This window comes from Prionailurus bengalensis, chromosome B1, assembly GCF_016509475.1.
Source record: "Prionailurus bengalensis isolate Pbe53 chromosome B1, Fcat_Pben_1.1_paternal_pri, whole genome shotgun sequence".
Taxonomy (NCBI): Eukaryota; Metazoa; Chordata; class Mammalia; order Carnivora; family Felidae; genus Prionailurus; species Prionailurus bengalensis.
Window position 1 is genome coordinate 82,587,024 of NC_057344.1, and position 18,872 is coordinate 82,605,895.

At 40.4% G+C, this 18,872-nt stretch overlaps 2 protein-coding genes across 3 annotated transcripts in view; one reads left to right on the forward strand and one right to left on the reverse strand.

Annotated features, from left to right (window-relative positions):
- The window catches only part of LOC122475958 (hedgehog interacting protein), a 95,749-nt gene extending 83,595 nt beyond the window's left edge, over nucleotides 1-12,154 (reverse strand). The window contains exons 1-2 of the mRNA XM_043568094.1: nucleotides 11,352-12,154; nucleotides 5,397-5,589 (exon numbers count right to left, since the gene is read on the reverse strand). Of these exons, the coding sequence (XP_043424029.1) occupies nucleotides 5,397-5,589; nucleotides 11,352-11,630 (472 nt within the window). The 5' untranslated portion in view covers nucleotides 11,631-12,154. The remainder of the gene's footprint in view (nucleotides 1-5,396; nucleotides 5,590-11,351) is intronic.
- LOC122475963 (CLK4-associating serine/arginine rich protein-like) lies at nucleotides 12,101-15,102 on the forward strand. 2 transcript variants are annotated; one of them, XR_006295348.1, is made up of 3 exons: nucleotides 12,101-12,568; nucleotides 14,131-14,227; nucleotides 14,508-15,102. XR_006295348.1 is itself a non-coding variant. In XM_043568108.1 (2 exons), exons 1-2 carry the CDS (start codon nucleotides 12,101-12,103, stop codon nucleotides 14,520-14,522), a joined length of 483 nt encoding a protein of 160 aa, XP_043424043.1. In that variant the 3' UTR covers nucleotides 14,523-15,102. The 2 variants fall into 2 exon arrangements, 1 of the variants encoding a protein (XP_043424043.1); XM_043568108.1 differs by lacking the exon at nucleotides 14,131-14,227.
- The last annotated feature ends 3,770 nt before the right edge of the window (nucleotides 15,103-18,872 follow it).

Here is an 18,872-nt window from a genome sequence, read left to right on the forward strand (position 1 = left end):
GGCTCACAGTAACTGTGCTAAGAACAGAGTCTCCATTTTCAAGTATGTAAGTGCCTTTTTCCTACACCTCACTTTATATAAAATAATGATTATTTTGTAAAACAAAACTATACTTAATATATCCCTTCAATCTTCTCAATCAGAAAGCTGGTATATCACCCCTCATTGAAAAAAAACAAACATGGATAACAAGCCAAAACAAAAATGCAAAATAGACTTACTTAAGGAAGTCTGAAAGAAAGCTGTTTTCTCTTTTCTTACATATTAAGAATTTTTTATCAAATAAAAACAGCTATACTTGACTAAAAAAAGAAGAGGACTTGATGACAAAAAAGAATTTTGACATTACTCTCACAATTTGAGTCATCAAGTATTGGCTTTTTTTGTGGTGGAGGGCATACTAATAAGATTCACTTCCATATCCTGATGATTTCTGCTCTCAGAATATGATATGGCTACCAGAATTGACCTCATATGATGTCCTAACTTCTTGCTTCTGGTGTCATATCTTTATGCATAATGTTTTGATTTTTTACCTAACAAATTAGATTACTGTACACCTATCAGCTTTGTGATAAAGGCACCTTATAACTTAGCTGATATTTAGAAGTGGTTAATGGGTCCAGGTTTTTAGGATTTCTAAAAACAAGAATTGGGGACCAATTCTTAACCAAGTGAGACTTACCAATGAAACATGAAAGACTAAAAGTTTATTTTCTATGCCCTTGACCTAGGTCCTCTCAAACCTAAAACTAATCTTATAATTCTGAGGATCTTGGTGTACGTTTTGACCTAACTTTTGAGTAAAATGTATCACCTCTAAATTTCTGAGACAGACTCTTCAAGGCCAATATCTGACTAGGCTACTAAGAAGCATCTTATCCTTGGAAACCAGGCAAGTGAGAGCATGTCCTTGGGAGTTGTGTGTGTATATGCGTGTGTGTGTGTGTGTGTGTGTGTGTGTATGGGGGTATGGGGGGGTGAGACTGAAAGTAGGCATAGTAGCTGGGAGGGGTGCTCCACACGAGGGGCAAGGCAGCTGCAAGGAGGTTATCTTTCTTTGAAAAAATTCAGGGATTAGAAATTGGGGAGAGGAATGAAGGCTGCACAGCATTTACTCTTCTTCAGCAAGTAACTGTTTACAAAAGATAACTTTCTCCTCCATTCTTTTCTGGCTAAGAATATACATGAAAACTGCCCAGTAGTGTTGAACGATCATATCTGAGGTGAAAAGAAGAGAAGGAGAATGGAGTTGTTAAATCAAACCTTTTGCAGTTTTGGGCTAGATCGTTTTTTGGATACACACACACACACCTACACACACACACACACACACACATACACACAGATACATACACACACAAACACACACACACACAAACACACACACACACAGCTCCCATCAGGCAGCAAGATCTCCATGCCAATATTACGCACGCAGGAATACTGTCATACTATGTATATACTTATAACTGAATGTGAAATGAGAAAATTTGTTTCAACATGATGGTTGCCTGCAGGATCACCAAAAAAAAAAATATTCAAAGTGTAACTGAGAAGAAATTTCAAATTTGCTTTAAAAAAAAAAAAACCTGTATTCCAGCATCATAGTCTGCAAACCAATACCATCTTAAGGAGAAATTAACAAACAATGCTGATGGCTGATTCCGTTTTACAAGGAGTTATTAGCTGGGGACAAACATGCGGAAGTGAGAAATCTTTTTCAAATAGAACATCTAAAGATTAATTAAGTACAGATTCATAAACTCTATGGCTCCAGAGGTACTATGTTCTCTTACCAAATCAAAAGGAGAACAAAAACAAAACTGGGATTAACAATGAATTATTCCTAGCTTTTTATAGAATCTCAGTATACTGAACAAGTGTGACAGAGGGAGTCAACTCAAAAGACTTTTACATAAAGATATGGGTATTTTCTCATAATTACACACATCTAACATTTTCATTAATACTTTACAATGATCTGATTTTGTGGACAGTGATGAATAAGATATATTTTGCTGTGAAGAGCTAAAAGGGACCTGGCTTCAGGACACTGGGCTTACATTTACTGCCAGGGAAGATAGAATTTACCAAATAGTACCCTTTTATTTGGAACAATACCCTGAAGAGCATTTTACTGAAGGTGGGTGTTTAGTTCAGCCTGTATCATCACAGTATCATCAAGTCTACTAATGATGGAAGTACACAGATTATTCCAGCACCTGTATTTTTTTTAAACTCCTGATAATTTATCAAATGTCCTGGAGCGGGATGAATCCAGTCCTACTATACCACAAAGCACCCCATAACATGCTCATGTAAACAAATATTCTCTGTGGAGTATTCTAAGCTCTAGCTTTTCTCTCAGAATGTATGCCAGAGAAAAGTTACTTTTCCTCCTTATATATGCTGTTCAGCAAATAAAGAAAGAAACGAAACGAAACCCATTGTTAGTAAGGCCTGCACTTGACAGCATTTTCTAATAGAGGTAGTGGATTTTGATGTATCCATCCATTCCGTCTGGCTTGCTCTCGTGGGGAAGACACATGTATAAGATATCTCCCTGGGGTCAGGAGTGGCTATGGACTAGAGAGACTCAGTGGAATCAAACCCTTGACCTTGGCCTCATTAGCAACAGGATTAAACCAATCGAACTAATTGTATACTGACATTTCACACTAAATCACCTACAGCTGAAGAGATGACAGTCTGAGAGTGATAAAAAGTGTATCATGATACTCGTGATAACAACTGTAAAGGAAGAAGCAAGGCCCATGTCTGTCCTTTTGTACACTTCCCACAGAGTGCACTATGCCATCACTGAGTGAACAGGAAAGCATCTACTCCGCTCATCACAGTGCAGCAGGAGAAAAGACCTGTGATGCTGAGCAAGAAGCTCCTGTGTGCGGGGTTTTTTTTTTCCAAATGCAATTTTGTTATTTTTAGAAGTTTTAAGAATTTACTTCCCTAAGTCAACTCACAACTGGTGAATATTATGATTAATAAAACACTAGTATATCCTCACTATATTAATTTTTAACTTTTCTCGTTTTTTTTGAAAATAGGCACACCATGAATGTTTCTGAATTAAAGTTTCTGAAGAGTTTCTTTCAGATGTACCTGTATTCCCAAGTGACTGGTGGTGCTTTCTGAAAGTCATGAAGGTGAAGCAAAGGGGTAGATCATTTATGTATTTATTTCTTTACGTTCTGGGCAATGGAGGGAAATGAAGACATCTCAGAAATTATTTTTCCTCTCTCTCAACCCCTTTTAGCATTTGCCTTAGTGCTGCATTTTTAAGTTTCTGATTTGCAGAAAGATGAGGCTGTTCATGAGAATAGTCCAATATATCGACTTCTTATAAGAAAGAATCACAAAGTAGCTGTTTTTTGCAACTTTGAACTCCAGAGAAAAGTTACACCATGTCATTAAGTAAACCTGAGAAGGTGAAAATATTAAAAATTTGCTTTGAGAGCAATTTCTGAAAGATAATTGTTCTAGAATTGTAAAGAGCCTTCTGTGTTGGGGCAAGGGCTGAGGGGAGGATTACCATCTTCTCTATCTACCATACTTCAGAAAATGGTCAACTGTGTGCCAAGGATCAGTCTGGCTAACAAATTGATTAACATAAATTAACACAAAGAATGTGTTATTACAACTCACTTTTGCGACAAGTATTCAGGATGATTATTAGCAGTTGACGGAGGCAGGAGAAGCCCCCCCTGCTTGTTGCTAAAGCCTGTAGCCTGTCCCTGGGAAGCACCCTTGCTGCTCTCTCTACCACTGGAGTAGAGCTTTCATCTGGTTATCTTTCAAGGCAGCCTGGGTGGCCACCAAAAGCACTTGACATCTTGATGCACTTCAGCAGTTTTACATATACACAAACTTTGTAGAAAAATAAATTTGTCATTCGTCACCACATATGTTGATCTGGGGAGCGAGGTGCTTGCAGTTCTGGCTCCTGAGCTGTTTGCTACACTCTTTCTTCTGCTGGATATTGCTTTTTGTTGTTTGTTTTGGAAGCTAAAATAACTTCACATAGATGGAGACTTTCTGGGTGAGTCTTTAAATACAGCATAGTTGTATTTATCTCCAGTAGATAAAGGTAGAGGAAAATGGGAAGTGTGGGTGTTCTTTTCAACTTACATTGGTAAAGGCAAACCTTCAAGACTTGAAATTTGCAGCAAACCTTTATGGTACCTAATCTGTTATCGCTTCTCGGCAGGCCTTCTATGCAACCGTGACCTATTCTACTTTGCTTTTGGGGAACGTGATAAAGAGGAAGAAACAGCTGGTTTAGGAAAAGCATGGTTGTGGTTTATAAAGACAATAATAATATTTTCACATGAATTGGTTTAGATACATGTTATGGTACACCAAAGGAAGCAAGCAATCCTAGTCAAAATGTTTTCTTAGGTTATTGCGAGAGCTCTATAAAAAAAAATCCACACTTTTCTGGGTCAGAGAAAAATGTAAAATATGCATAGCAGTTAAAAAGTTCTCCAAGGGCATCCTTAAAGCTTGTCTTTTCCTTCAATGCCATTTAGTTTTATAAACTGTTAGCTTCAGTAGATTTGTTTGTGTGTGACTTTGCTTAACTAAACAGAATCTGTGTCGTTAAATTCTTTTGTATCTCTATGTTGATTCTTCCAACTAAAGCAGTAACAACCAAAGTTTATAAACTTTTGATAGTAAAATTAATCCATGTCCAAGAATCTATATGTTTATTAGGGTCCAAAATATGGTAGTGAGCAGGTATATTCGTGACACTGTCAACCTAAGAACTTCTTAATCTATTCTATCACTTCCTCACTGCACAACTTTGGTTAAGGCATTTAACTTCTCAGGCTCAGTTATCGTCACCTGTCAAATGGGGATGACTCCACTTTTCCTACCTGCAGCATAGAGTTTTTGAAGAGCAAATTAGTCATTACATGTAAAGGTGCTTTGTAAGGTGTTACTTTTCTTGGATTTCTAGTGATACTTTAATTAAGGGAATACTACCTTAAAAGTCCATGGACAATCTGCACTTGCATATCAGCTATGTAGAAGAGGAGGCTGTCTTGATATGGATGCTAATGGATGAAGAAGACATCAACAAGAAACTTGAACTGATAATCCAATGTGTGTAGATTACCAACTGTAGTGTTGATTTAACAAGAACTGTAAAACATCCCATCGAAACCAACATACTGTGTGCAGACTGAAATGATAGTAATCCTTTTAGCAGCAATGAAAGGTTACACATTTGTAAAGGTTAATTGTGAGGCAAAAGTAGGTATTTTGGAAGGTGAGATAAATTTTACACTCTCAGAAGCAAACATTTAAGATCAGGTATCTTGTGAGGATATGCTGCAGTAGTTTATTTAATTTATCAATTTTTTTTTTTTTACCTGGAATATGGCCTCGGCAAGTATAAAAGAATTCTTTGCAATAGTCTTTGCAGAGCAGGGGAAGTACAAGGTCTCTTTCCAAGGCTTCTCTTTCAGGTGAGTTGAACAGGCTCTGAGAATGTGGAGAGCAAAGTGCACACTTGATTTCCTCCAGTAACTTCCCACATTCTGTGTTGTTGGTAACAGAAAATATCTGAAAGCCATAAATCAGAAACAAACTTCCTTTTATTCATGTGAAGCTAGGTCTAGTTATGTTTTTTGTAATCATATAAGTAGAATAGTATAACTTAGCCAGTGCAGTTGTCTGAAAAGAATTATCATATCAGAAACACAGGATGCTTTTAATAAGGCTAGAAGTACAGTCTCTTGGGCTGGGCTGGGGGAGCGGAGGGTAAGGATGCACAAAAGTCCTTCTTACTTTTGCAGATCAAAGCCTGTTTATCTTTTGGGTATGAAAAATTAAATGACACCTATATTGAGACCCTTTAACCCTTTACCATGTTACTCTGCATCAGAGTGCATAGCGATATTTGCATACTGCATAGTGATATTTGACTTTAAAATTCTAAATACCTTTATCCAACTGTATGTAAAGTAGAATTTTTTAAGATATGATCATTTCTGTCTTAGGTAAAAATGTATTTCACTCTTGAAATTCGTGATAGGATATTCTCAAAGATACTACTTTAATTACATTTTTCTAGTTTCAGTTCATTTTCAATCCACAGGTTGCATCGGGAAAGTTTCCTAAAGTGGGGGGAATATTGCCTTTTCATGTTGTAGAAAAATAATATCTGAAGCTGAAACTGGTTTCAGACCAATTTTTATTATTCATTTTATCTTAGCCAGGAAAAACTTTCTAACCAGCTCCTCAGGTATGTTATATGTGTGAATAAACACAGGAGTTTAATAAAAGTGCTTTTGTATAGGATTGAGTGAGTTTTAATAAAAAAAAAAGAATACTTTTATCTTTATTTATACAGTATTATGTCTTTTTTTTTCAATAAGACCAATTTGGGAGTTACTGATTCACTGAAGTTAGTAATTTGTAGATAAAATAGGTCTTGGTGTCCAGTACTAACTTTAAAAAACTGACTTCAGGAGCTCCTCTAATAAATATAGAAGACAATACCAGCACAATATTTGAGACGTAAAATGTAGTGCTGTCTAAATCATGCATTGATTTTTCATAATAAAAAACACAATAATGGGAATGAATTTTATACCTTTTCTCAGTTTATGTAACCAAATTTATACTTAACTATTTAGAACTAGGAACTGAAAATAACATTTGAAACTCTAAATCATTGTTCAAAGCAAATACTTCATTCATGAGTTGAGGTTCTAATTTGAGTAAATGGCATGGCTTCTATTTTTTAGGATAAAGATATTCTAGGTGATAACAAAATTTGGACCTGAAAGAACAAAGCAGCTAAAAAAAAAATCGCTGAATACAAGCATGCTGAAATTTTAGCATGCAGTAATTAAAAGCTCTATAGAAGTTACCATATATATATATGTACCTATATATAGATATAGCTATAGATATAGATATAGATATAGATATAGATACACACACACTCTGTGTTGTCACTACCTATAACATTCAGAAGAGTTATTATTAACCACAGTTATATTTACACGTTGATTTTTATCAATTTATTTAAATGACAATTGCTTAAATGGTTAAATTTTCTAAAAGGAAACATATGCCAGACACTTAGAATTTGCATTCCAAGAATGTTTTAAATGTCTTTTATTGTCCATACTCTGGCAGACCTCACCAGATCTATTCAATATTAATACTGTTCAACTTTGTTCTGTTTGTTTATTGTACAGCAGTCCCCTAAGAACAAAACAACTGCAGGATGCTGAAGCCACCTTTTTTGCTGGCTGGAAAACTAGAATGTAATTACCTTTAGTTTTATGGAGAATATGCATACTTCCATTTTTTATAGCTGAAACAAACTGATCCCCATGTACTCTCCCAGCTGCTATCCAGGAAGAGCTTGATTTTAGTGCCTAAAGAATTTTGTCTTTTACAATTTTTGGAATGTGTCCTGGCCACAAGATCTCTCATCAAAAGTTTCAGAAATAGGATTCAATAAATTATCTGAAATCGAGTATAATATTATTCTTTGTAAAGTTTCACGCTGTTCCGGCCCAGCAGGATGGTAACATTTTGCTCTGTGTGAGGTCTGCAGTGTAAATACCTATTTGAAGATAGATAGAGCCATCATTCTGGCTTTGGTTTCAATGAACCAATAGTCTTACTGAAGTCAATTAAACTGACTCAGCCCAAGCTGCAACACTGTTTTAGACAGATGAGTACTGGTGTGTGTAGGGTATTTTTTTCTTCTTTTTTGCCTATGTGCTTGTGTCTATATAGGTCCATAACTTTATGCCTGACAATGTCATCCATCTGAAGAAGAAATTTAAGCTAATTTCCTGTTTCGATTTTTAAAAGCCATATATGAAACCATCAAATTATAGTGGTTTAAACTAAATATACTTTGAAAGTCATGTAAAACTTCGAGACATTATTACAGCATGCCTAGTAATGACCGTGGCTGTTGCTGACTAATTTATAACATCTGGGAGGTCATCCTTTAATCTTTGGCCACAAGAAAGTAAAATCCACAGAAGAAAGGTAAGATGAACACCGTAGTACACAGTGAAGTGTGGCCCAGAACTATAGCTTATCAACAAATAGTAAAATGGGTGACAGAGACCTTCTGTATTTCTCTTTATTTATCAAGTAACTAAACAAAGAGGATAAAAAGGCACCCACGTGGTTTTGATGAGCAGACAACAGGAGAAAATACATGACAGCATATTAAGATGTCGCCTTAAGATCAGTGGGTACACAGAAAGTTATTTCTAAAAATCATATGCCTACAAGGCTGTTCAGCTGTTGGGTGGAACACATGCGTCTCGGCACTATAGTGCTGGATTATGTCATTAAAGAGTTCAGTTTCAATTTTAGGCTAATATGTAAATAGATCATTGTACTCAGGCAGCTGTTAAAGGGACCCCAGGATGAGTTATTTGTTTAGTTGGATGTGTTCAACAATAGCCTTTGTCCCTGAAAGAGCCAGAGCAAACAAATGATTGTAAAAGGGCACACTTGAAAACAATTACTTTTCACCCATTCCTTGACAGCTTTGGCTGTGAAACCACCCAAGGTAGAGAGAGCTTCTATGCCTCTGTGGCTACAAGTTTTAGAAATGGGGGTATTTCAGTTGGCTGCGGATTCAATTTGGCTAATGGGAATGAGGTCCTTTTAGCATGTTGTATTTAGGAACTGCAAAAATATTGCCAAGACAATAGAACTTCCTAAATTTTGGCAGTATTTGTTTATAATGGCAGTTAACAATCTTGTTACGATACACAAAATTATTAAAATGTACAAAAAATTAAAACAAAAAAGCATAATACCATTATGAAGAATTGAACTCAATGCCAGTTCATTACATTAAAGAATTGAACTCAATGCCAGTTCATTACATTAAAGAAAACGTGTTAGTTTGGAGTCTGGATTTAACTGCACAGCTGAGCATGCTCAAATATTCCTACCTATTTTGCTACTGTCTATGAAGTTTCTTCCTATAGGAGAAAGATGTGCCTGTAGTTTCTTGAAAAGTTGCAGAAATCTTTCTGGAGATTTTTTTTTTTTCCATAAACAAAAACGGGCCCTTTCAAACAGCCATCATCTCTCCTGTACACACGTTATGAAATAAGACCCTAACATATATTATAAGCCAGGAAGGCTTAGGGGAAAACAAGGAAACACTGAAGTTTATTATAAAATAACATGTTTTAAAAACTATTAAAACTTGAGAGCTAACATAGGTCAAGAATGCACATGCATAGCTATATCACTTCTCTGTTTTGAACAATTTGAGTATTGTTGGTTTATAAAGCACTTGTAATGGAACTAGCAAAGTCTAGTGTACCGAATTTAATTCAGACACATTTTCCAAATGAGTAGGGGTTTGTTGGAGATTGGAAGCACGTAAAACGGAAAGGAATGTGGATAGCTAACGTGGCAGATTTCTTCCTAAAGAATGATTTCTTAAAAAAAATTTTTTTTATATAACTCCTCTTAAGGGCTATAACTCCCCTCAGTTCCGCCCCCCCGCCCCTCCAACTCCCCACTCTATTCAGTTAAAGTTTTCATTCCTCATGTTCCTGGTAGAGTTCAGCATTGCAGGGGTCTGGAGATCACTGGTGTAGTCATAGTGTACATTGCACACAGGGAGACTTAATGGCAGATATTTCTAAACCTTTCTCTGAAGCTCCTGGTAAAACCCTGCAGATGATGTGAATGTAGCTTTTCTGATTTAATTCAATTACCACACAGGAGCTTAATGACATTGTTTTGAATAAAATGCTGGAATATCTGTTCCCTGAATCGCAGACTACTGCTGCATATGGTAAGAATAAAGAGAGAGTTGCAGCTGAAAACCTGCAGCAAGACGGTTCTCACTCATCTGGGAATAGAGGGAGTTGGACAAATGCTCCCTCAAAAGGCATGAACATTTGGACAGAGCTGGGGACTGAAAGAGAATGATGTTCTCTAGTTTCACCCATTAGTGAACCAACTAACAAACACAATGGTGTTGTTGTTATTCTTTTGCCATAAGCAACAGGACTCTGTGTGTGGGCAGCAGTTTAGTGGGGAGGAGGATAAGTCGACCCCTTTTTGTCCTATTGATTTTTTCCTATTTGCATGACTTGAGCAAATTAAATGATGCAATATGGCTTTTTGTTACAAAACAAAGTGAGAGATACCACCCAGACACATATGTTGATTCGTAGGAGCTGTTTACATGAGAATAGAGTGAAATCTACCGTGAACTGAGCATAAAAATTAGATTCAGCCTGGGTATTTTTTTTTTTTTTTAATGCCTGGGCCAGCAAGACTGAAGCACAAGTTTTCCAAGAGTCTCTCAGACCTTGACAACTGCAGTGTTGTAACAGAGGAATTCTTAATTAAACCTAAAATGGGGAACGGGAGGGGGAGCGAAGACACCTGATTGTTTATTTCACGTGCAGTGATTGTTAATGACGGGATCCCCCCTTCCCTTTTGCAGTACAGTAGATAGCCCACGTTGCTGCGTCCCATGACAAGAAAGATGTTGGAAACTCAAAAAAATAAGTTTGCCTTCACACTCAATCGACACTATCTCATATTCGTTTAAACTCAAGAACACAAGGGAAGTGTAAATGCCATTAGTCCTAAAACAAGTTTCTAGAGAAGATCTTCCTGGACAACTAACTGCCATTTGAAAGCCTAAATTTACAATGTTTCAAAACATTACAAACTGGGGCGGAGAACGGTCTCGGTTTTAGGTGACAAATACGCCCCAGCAAAATCTCTGGCCAGCTTTTCGGGTTCTCAACTGGAGTACCAGGAGTTCCTTTTCGCAGCTTAACTATTGTAATGCAAGACAACCCCCTCTGACGGGGCTGGGGATCATAAACCAACCATGCTTCAACATCCTTTACGATTCAATCCTCTCCCTCACCGAGCACGTGGAGAAAACTGCACAAATCTTGTTACCCTAGAAAAATAAACCGGAAACCACAGCCACCTTAATTTACAGTTTCACCGCAGCCAATGCCCGATTCGACCCAAAACACACTGTTAATCGCGATTCTTTTAAAATATTTACCCAGCCCAGGATGCGGGTACCACAGAAGCTTCTCTTTTCTGACACAGGCAGTTGTGCACAGCATCCCGACCACGGACTCGTGGGGGCGGGAGAGCTATCTGCGCACCCCAGAAGAACGCACCACCGAATCACGCTAGCACTTCAGCCAAAGTTATCAGACAGAACTCTCCAAACAAGTTTTCTCCCTTCTCATGGCCACTAGCAGTCCTGGAGCCCCAGGGAGCCCCCACCTAGCCAGCATGTCACTCTCGCATCTGTGAGGCGGGTGCGTGCTTACCTTGTTATCCAGGCGCCCCAACCCTGGGCTGTCACTCCGCAGACAGCAGGACAGCCGAGGGTAGAAGCCACCGCACAGCATCTCTCCCCCACTCAGCAGCTCCAGCTGGGACATCATCCGCCTATCTCTCCTTTTCAGGCGCTTCGGGGGGTTCCCATTCAGGCACCTTCTCCTCCGCGCTCCGCTCCCTTCGATTCTTTCCCCAAACTTAGCATCTCCTTCAAAGAAGCCCAGAGCCACGGCCAGGAGCAGCAGCTTAAAGGAGAGCATCTTCAGCATCGTCTGCCCCGAGCGGCAGGGGCTCGGCGCGGGAGGCTGGGGGGGGAACGCCACTGCCCACCAGGGGCACTAGGGCGCAGCTCCAGGAGGAGGCTGCGGGGGACACTCGAGAGGCAGAGAGTGGTGCCGGGGGCGGAAATATGTAGAGCGATGCAACTTTGCGAAAAATAAAAGACAAGGCGATGGGTCCAGTGCCTTAGGGGAGTCCGAGGACCGAGACAGGGTTGTGCAGATGACACCGTTTGCAGTTGTGCCAGGGTCAGTTGGGTTAGGGGCTTCCTGCTGCGGCTGGGAAGTGGGAGGAGGAGAAAGAGTTGGAAGAGGAGGAGGAAGAAGAGGAGGAGAAGACGGCCACAGAGGTTCACTTGTCCATGTAACGGGAGTTGTTTAGGTGAGACAGTAGCAGGAACAGAAAAGGCGGCGGCGGCGGCGGCGGGGCAGACACAGGCAGGGCCAGCGCTGGGCTCTAGATGATGCTGAGGTCTCCTCTGCCGGCGGCTGCAGCTTCTCACACAGCCTCTCATGTTTCGCTCCCTCTTTTCTTCTTCTTTTTAACTAGCGCGCGGGGAGGTGCTGCCACCGCGCGCCCCTTGACGTCACCGCTCCTCGCGCGCCCCCGCCCGGGCCGAGGTGGGGGTGGAGGGGAGGGGGCGGCACCGGCGCGAGCGCGTCCCCCGGGCCCGACGGCCTCGCGGCTGCGGCGGGGAGGGGCCACAGGCCGCGGCGGCGGACGGAGGGGGAGGGCCTGGCGGAGCCCTCGGAGCCAGCCTCGAAGGCGCGGGACGGAGCGCGCCCGCCTCGCCAGGGCGCCCGGCTGGGGGCGTCCCTGGCCCCGGCCCGCGGGCGCGCGGAGATGGCCCGCTGGTTCCCCTCTCTTCCCCAGAGCCCCTCCGCACTACCCCTGGCTAAAGGCTGCCCGGCCGAGGCTCCGAGAGCAAGTGAGTAAAAAAGGGGCGCCTTCTAGCCCCCCCTCCAAAACTAGGCCGGGGAGGGGGGGCGGAATGAACCGAGTGGGCTGGAGTTGGCGGGAGGGAGCTTTTCGTCCCTTTCCCTCTCCTGGCCGGACGGCCTCCCCCTGCTCGCCGGTGACTTGCAACGCGAAGCTCAAGTCGATAAAGATCTTCCTTGGGGTCTGATTTAGAGGCCGGGGTACAACCCAGATCCTGCGAGCCGCAGAGTAGGTTAAGGCGGTCCGAAGACTGTTCGAGAAGAAGAGAAGTATCCATCCTTGATAAAGGTGCCGCGCCCTGCTGAGGTGACACAAGCGCGTCTGCATGCATGCGGTGGGGTGTCGGGGCCCCCAGTCCTGCGGGCAGGGCCCGGACGCCCCTTCCGAGGTCCGACCTGTGCCCTGGAACCCAGTTGGACCCCGCCCGCACCGTCCCGGAACACCGGAGCGCACCCTCCCTCAGGTGGAGGACAGAGGAAGTTGGCCGCAGAATCAGCGTTCATTTTAAATGAAAAAAAAAAAAAAAAAAAAAAAAAAAATCCTGGGGAGATTTTCCTGGTGGTGTAAATACAGAGGCTACCGAAGCATTAGTTCTGGAGGAAGAATTCGTAGCAGGTTTGCGGGAGTCCCGAAGCGGGATGCCCTATGAACCCGATGTACCTAGATAATAACCTTTCCCCCAGCTAGTCGAAGTCTGTGTACAAGTGTTTCGAAAAAGATCTGTACCTTATCAAGAGTGGTGACCTGACGCTTACGCGATGCCCGCAATTTGGCGTGAGGGTGAGCCGATGGCAGGGTTGCACACAAAATGTGCCTTGTGCCCATTGGAGTAAGAGGGAGGCAGACTTTCCGTAGATGGGATTTTGAAGAAGAGATAAGGCAGTTTTCCCATTTGGGCGATGGAAGAATGTTCCCCATATTTGGATTTGCTTCACTTCTAGTACATAAACTAACGTGAAAGTCGACGATGGTGGAAGTGGACAGGGGATTAAGCTAATTGCTGTTAAAGTGGCCTCAGTGGCCAGATAGGCTTCTGCCCCTTTCAGTTTCTGGACCTGGATTTACTAGTGGAGGTAGGTTTTTCTCCCCGGAGAAGTGACCGCTTCAAATACCTGAAAAAAATCTGCTGCGATATTTGGTCCGGTACTGAGCTCAGTGTAGGTCTGGGATGGCATCCTTAACATTTCTCCCAGGGCCTGTTGTATGTACATGAGTTCTTTCTATGTGTGATCACAAATGCTACTTCTGATCCCACAGACTGCTTTATCTGACATGCTTCCTACATCAAGGACTTTTAATATAAAATAAATCATAGAACTATAAGGACTTAAGACTTTAAACTCTCATTTAATAAACAGGAGAAAACAGACATTCCATCAAGATTAAATCATCATCTTACAATCTCATCTAACTAGGTAGCTTAAAAAAACAGGATTTAGGGACCCAATCTAGGTTGGTTTCCACTATCCAATCCTTTACTCCCAAATAACCAGTTTTATGTTCTATTTCCAAAACAAAACAAAAAAAAAACCTTTTAAAATTATATTTCAGTGGCTTGAGCTCCGACTCCAAGTGATGAATTCATCATAGTAGTTTTGGAACAGGCCTTCCTTATGGTTTGTACTTCAAGACTAAGGACACTTAAAAGGTAAATTAATTTTGGTAAAAAAAAATTATGTGGCTGTTATAATCTGTGACCCTATGTTTTAAGAAATAGTTTATAAAAGATTACTGAAATGAGACACACATTTTCTTTCTTGTTACATGGGAGCTAGAATTGATCCCATGTATTGTTAGTCATGACGAGTCAATAAATCGGGTCACTGATGATATAACTCAGCTTATTTATTCTCAGTGTCACTGGTATAGTCACCAAGCAGTTTTATACAAGTAAAGTCACTTCTGATACTTTTTTTTTTCTTCCGCAGAGGGAAGTTGCATAGTTCACCTGTAGCCAACTTGACAGCATAATTTTTAGGAGTCAAGAATCGACATTGGGTTATTTCTTAAGATTGAGCCTTGAAAGTCCACTTGGATGTGATGCAGCTCTGTGCACACTTGCACATGAAAATGATCTTCCATCAAGGAGCTCTCCCTCTTCAGCTAAATCAACAGCAGTCGTTCGAAGAAGAAGGGACCCCCTATCTGACCAAATTCAGCCAGACTAATCAAATAAGTCTTTGTGAGCAAGGAGTAAAGCTGCACTAGGGGGGCCCCATCACACCTTTCTTGAGCAGCTCCCTCTAAGATTGCCACCTACATGCAGGTCCTACCCTGTACGAAGGATGGATGGAAGATTCTTGTGAACAGATTAGGTTTATTGTAAAAGATGAAATATTTGACCAAAATTGAAGTTAATTTCATGGATAAAGTTCAAAATATTACTGTGGATATGAATTATGTTTGTATGTATTTATATATGTATGTATATATAGTTATGTGGTTACATGTTTCTATGTATCAGAAATTAGCACAACTTAAACTTAGTAAATGTTGAAAATAAAACTATTTTGGATGTTGGAATCAGTTTTACATATGGATTTCTAGTCTTTTCAGAAACATATGCACTATTACATTTCAACAAGTATATACTGAGTACCAGCCACTGGGCTGTGCAATATACGTGCAGTAATGACCCTGTTTCTAAGTAGTTTATTATCTAGCAAGGAGGATAAATGATAAGGTCATAAATTAACCCACAATTATAAATTGTGGTAAGGGGTGTGAGAGACATGCTATGATGGAGAATAACAAGGCACACTTAGTTCAGACTGAGTCACTGAAAAGTCTCTCTGTGAAAATGACATTTCAGTTGAGACCTGTGAGGTGAGTTGGAAAGAGTTTATTTAAAGTTTAGAAACTACCATTTAAAGTTTAAAAACATTTGAAGTTTAGAAACATGTGAATTCAGAATAGAATAGGAGGCATTTAAGCAGAGGCACAGAATGAAGAGGTAACTAAGAAAGGAGAGAGGTTAAATTTATAGTGTAGTTTATAAACTCTAGGAAACTAATGAAGTTATATTCATGTATGTGTCATTTCCTTTTGCAGGTACCTAATCCTCATTTGTCTTTGTCTCTTTCTTTAAATCCTGGATTTTTACTCAACATTGAGGGATTATTGTAGTTTAATGACCCTTCAGCCTGTTGCATCTTATCTAACCAGCACTTACGTGTTATGTTTTCTTTGTTTTCATTTGTGCATTGGTGATAACTGTTGAGATTTTTTTTCTTTATGGGAGTTAAATATCCATGAGACTTTGAGCTCTATGAGGGTAGGAATTGCATTTCCTTCTTGTTGGGCCATCCCAGGGAGGAGTCTCATCGTACAGTGTCATACATTTCATACTCTTTAATCATCCTACTCATACAATGTCATACACCTGTCTCATACAGTGGCCAGTCTCTTCAGAAATTCTGCTGGCTGACCAGTCTTATTCAACTTAATACTTTTTTTTTTAATTTTACTTATTTTGAGAAAGAGAGAAAGCATGCAGTAGAGGGGCCAAGAGAAGAAGAGAGAGAATCCCACGTAGGCTCTGCACTGTCAGCGCAGAGCCCGATGGAGGGCTTGATCTCGCAAACAGTGAGATCATGACCTGAGCCAAGATCAAGAGTTGGACACTTAACCATCAGAGCCACCCAGGTGCGCCTCAAATTAATACTTTTAAAGGTTGGAAAATGGAGAAAATATTTGCATTATAAAAAATCTAAATTGTTAAACAAAAGGGAACATGCAACTTAAAGTGCACTATCATTAAAGACTTTCAAGAGATGCTATTATAAAGTACAGTTCCACAGAGGAAGGGCAGCCAACAAAGCCAAAGAATAATCACACATCTTTTAAAAATTAAAGATTCGTTACAGGTCAAGCACACTGACACAAGGGTAGGTCTGCTGATGAGTATTTTTCTACAGTTACTCAGTCGTCCTTTCAAAAGTTGGCACTTGCTGTGTGCCAGACTCTGCTCTGGGCACTGGGGACACAGCAGCAAACAATGATTCTCTCATAGATCTTGCAGTCTACTAGGGAAGGCAGTAGATAACATGGATATGACATTCGCCAGAAGGGGATGCTTGCTATAGAGGAAGGGGGTTACGGGGAAAGAGAAGGCAGGGGTTGAGAGAAATAATTTTGTACACATTGTTTTTTTTTTTTTTTTTTTTTGCCCCCAAAGCAGAGGTTATTTTTATTTTTTTTTTTAACTTGCTAAACTGATTTATTTATTAATTTATTTTTATTGTTTTTTTTTTTCTGAAATTTATTGACAAATTGGTTTCCATACAACACCCAGTGCTCATCCCAAAAGGTGCCCTCCTCAATACCCATCACCCACCCTCTCCTCCCTCCCATCCCCCATCAACCCTCAGTTTGTTCTCAGTTTTTAACAGTCTCTTATGCTTTGGCTCTCTCCCATTCTAACCTCTTTTTTTTTTTTTTTTTTCCTTCCCCTCCCCCATGGGTTCCTGTTAAGTTTCTCAGGATCCACATAAGAGTGAGACCATATGGTATCTGTCTTTCTCTGTATGGCTTATTTCACTTAGCATCACACTCTCCAGTTCCATCCACGTTGCTACAAAAGGCCATATTTCATTTTTTCTCATTGCCATGTAATATTCCATTGTGTATATAAACCACAATTTCTTTATCCATTCATCAGTTGATGGACATTTAGGCTCTTTCCATAATTTGGCTATTGTTGAGAGTGCTGCTATGAACATTGGGGTACAAGTGGCCCTATGCATCAGTGCTCCTGTATCCCTTGGATAAATTCCTAGCAGTGCTATTGCTGGGTCATAGGGTAGGTCTATTTTTAATTTTCTGAGGAACCTCCACACTGCTTTCCAGAGCGGCTGCACCAATTTGCATTCCCACCAACAGTGCAAGAGGGTTCCCGTTTCTCCACATCCTCTCCAGCATCTATAGTCTCCTGATTTGTTCATTTTGGCCACTCTGACTGGCGTGAGGTGATACCTGAGTGTGGTTTTGATTTGTATTTCCCTGATAAGGAGCGACGCTGAACATCTTTTCATGTGCCTGTTGGCCATCCGGATGTCTTCTTTAGAGAAGTGTCTATTCATGTTTTCTGCCCATTTCTTCACTGGGTTATTTGTTTTTCGGGTGTGGAGTTTGGTGAGCTCTTTATAGATTTTGGATACTAGCCCTTTGTCCGATATGTCATTTGCGAATATCTTTTCCCATTCCGTTGGTTGCCTTTTAGTTTTGTTGGTTGTTTCCTTTGCTGTGCAGAAGCTTTTTATCTTCATAAGGTCCCAGTAATTCACTTTTGCTTTTAATTCCCTTGCCTTTGGGGATGTGTCGAGTAAGAGATTGCTACGGCTGAGGTCAGAGAGGTCTTTTCCTGCTTTCTCCTCTAAGGTTTTGATGGTTTCCTGTCTCACATTGAGGTCCTTTATCCATTTTGAGTTTATTTTTGTGAATGGTGTGAGAAAGTGGTCTAGTTTCAACCTTCTGCATGTTGCTGTCCAGTTCTCCCAGCACCATTTGTTAAAGAGGCTGTCTTTTTTCCATTGGATGTTCTTTCCTGCTTTGTCAAAGATGAGTTGGCCATACGTTTGTGGGTCTAGTTCTGGGGTTTCTATTCTATTCCATTGGTCTATGTGTCTGTTTTGGTGCCAATACCATGCTGTCTTGATGATGACAGCTTTGTAGTAGAGGCTAAAGTCTGGGATTGTGATGCCTCCTGCTTTGGTCTTCTTCTTCAAAATTCCTTTGGCTATTCGGGGCCTTTTGTGGTTCCATATGAATTTTAGGATTGCTTGTTCTAGTTTCGAGAAGAATGCTGGTGCAATTTTGATTGGGATTGCATTGAATGTGTAGATAGCTTTGGGTAGTATTGACATTTTGACAATATTTATTTTTCCAATCCATGAGCAGGGAATGTCTTTCCATTTCTTTAAATCTTCTTCAATTTCCTTCAGAAGCTTTCTATAGTTTTCAGCATACAGATCCTTTACATCTTTGGTTAGATTTATTCCTAGGTATTTTATGCTTCTTGGTGCAATTGTGAATGGGATCAGTTTCTTTATTTGTCTTTCTGTTGCTTCATTGTTAGTGTATAAGAATGCAACTGATTTCTGTACATTGATTTTGTATCCTGCAACTTTGCTGAATTCCTGTATCAGTTCTAGCAGACTTTTGGTGGAGTCTATCGGATTTTCCATGTATAATATCATGTCATCTGCAAAAAGCGAAAGCTTGACTTCATCTTTGCCAATTTGGATGCCTTTGATTTCCTTTTGTTGTCTGATTGCTGATGCTAGAACTTCCAG

Excerpts from the sequence above, each read along its gene's own strand:
- LOC122475963 (XM_043568108.1), top strand. The coding sequence starts at position 12,101 with ATGATGCTGAGGTCTCCTCTGCCGGCGGCTGCAGCTTCTCACACAGCC.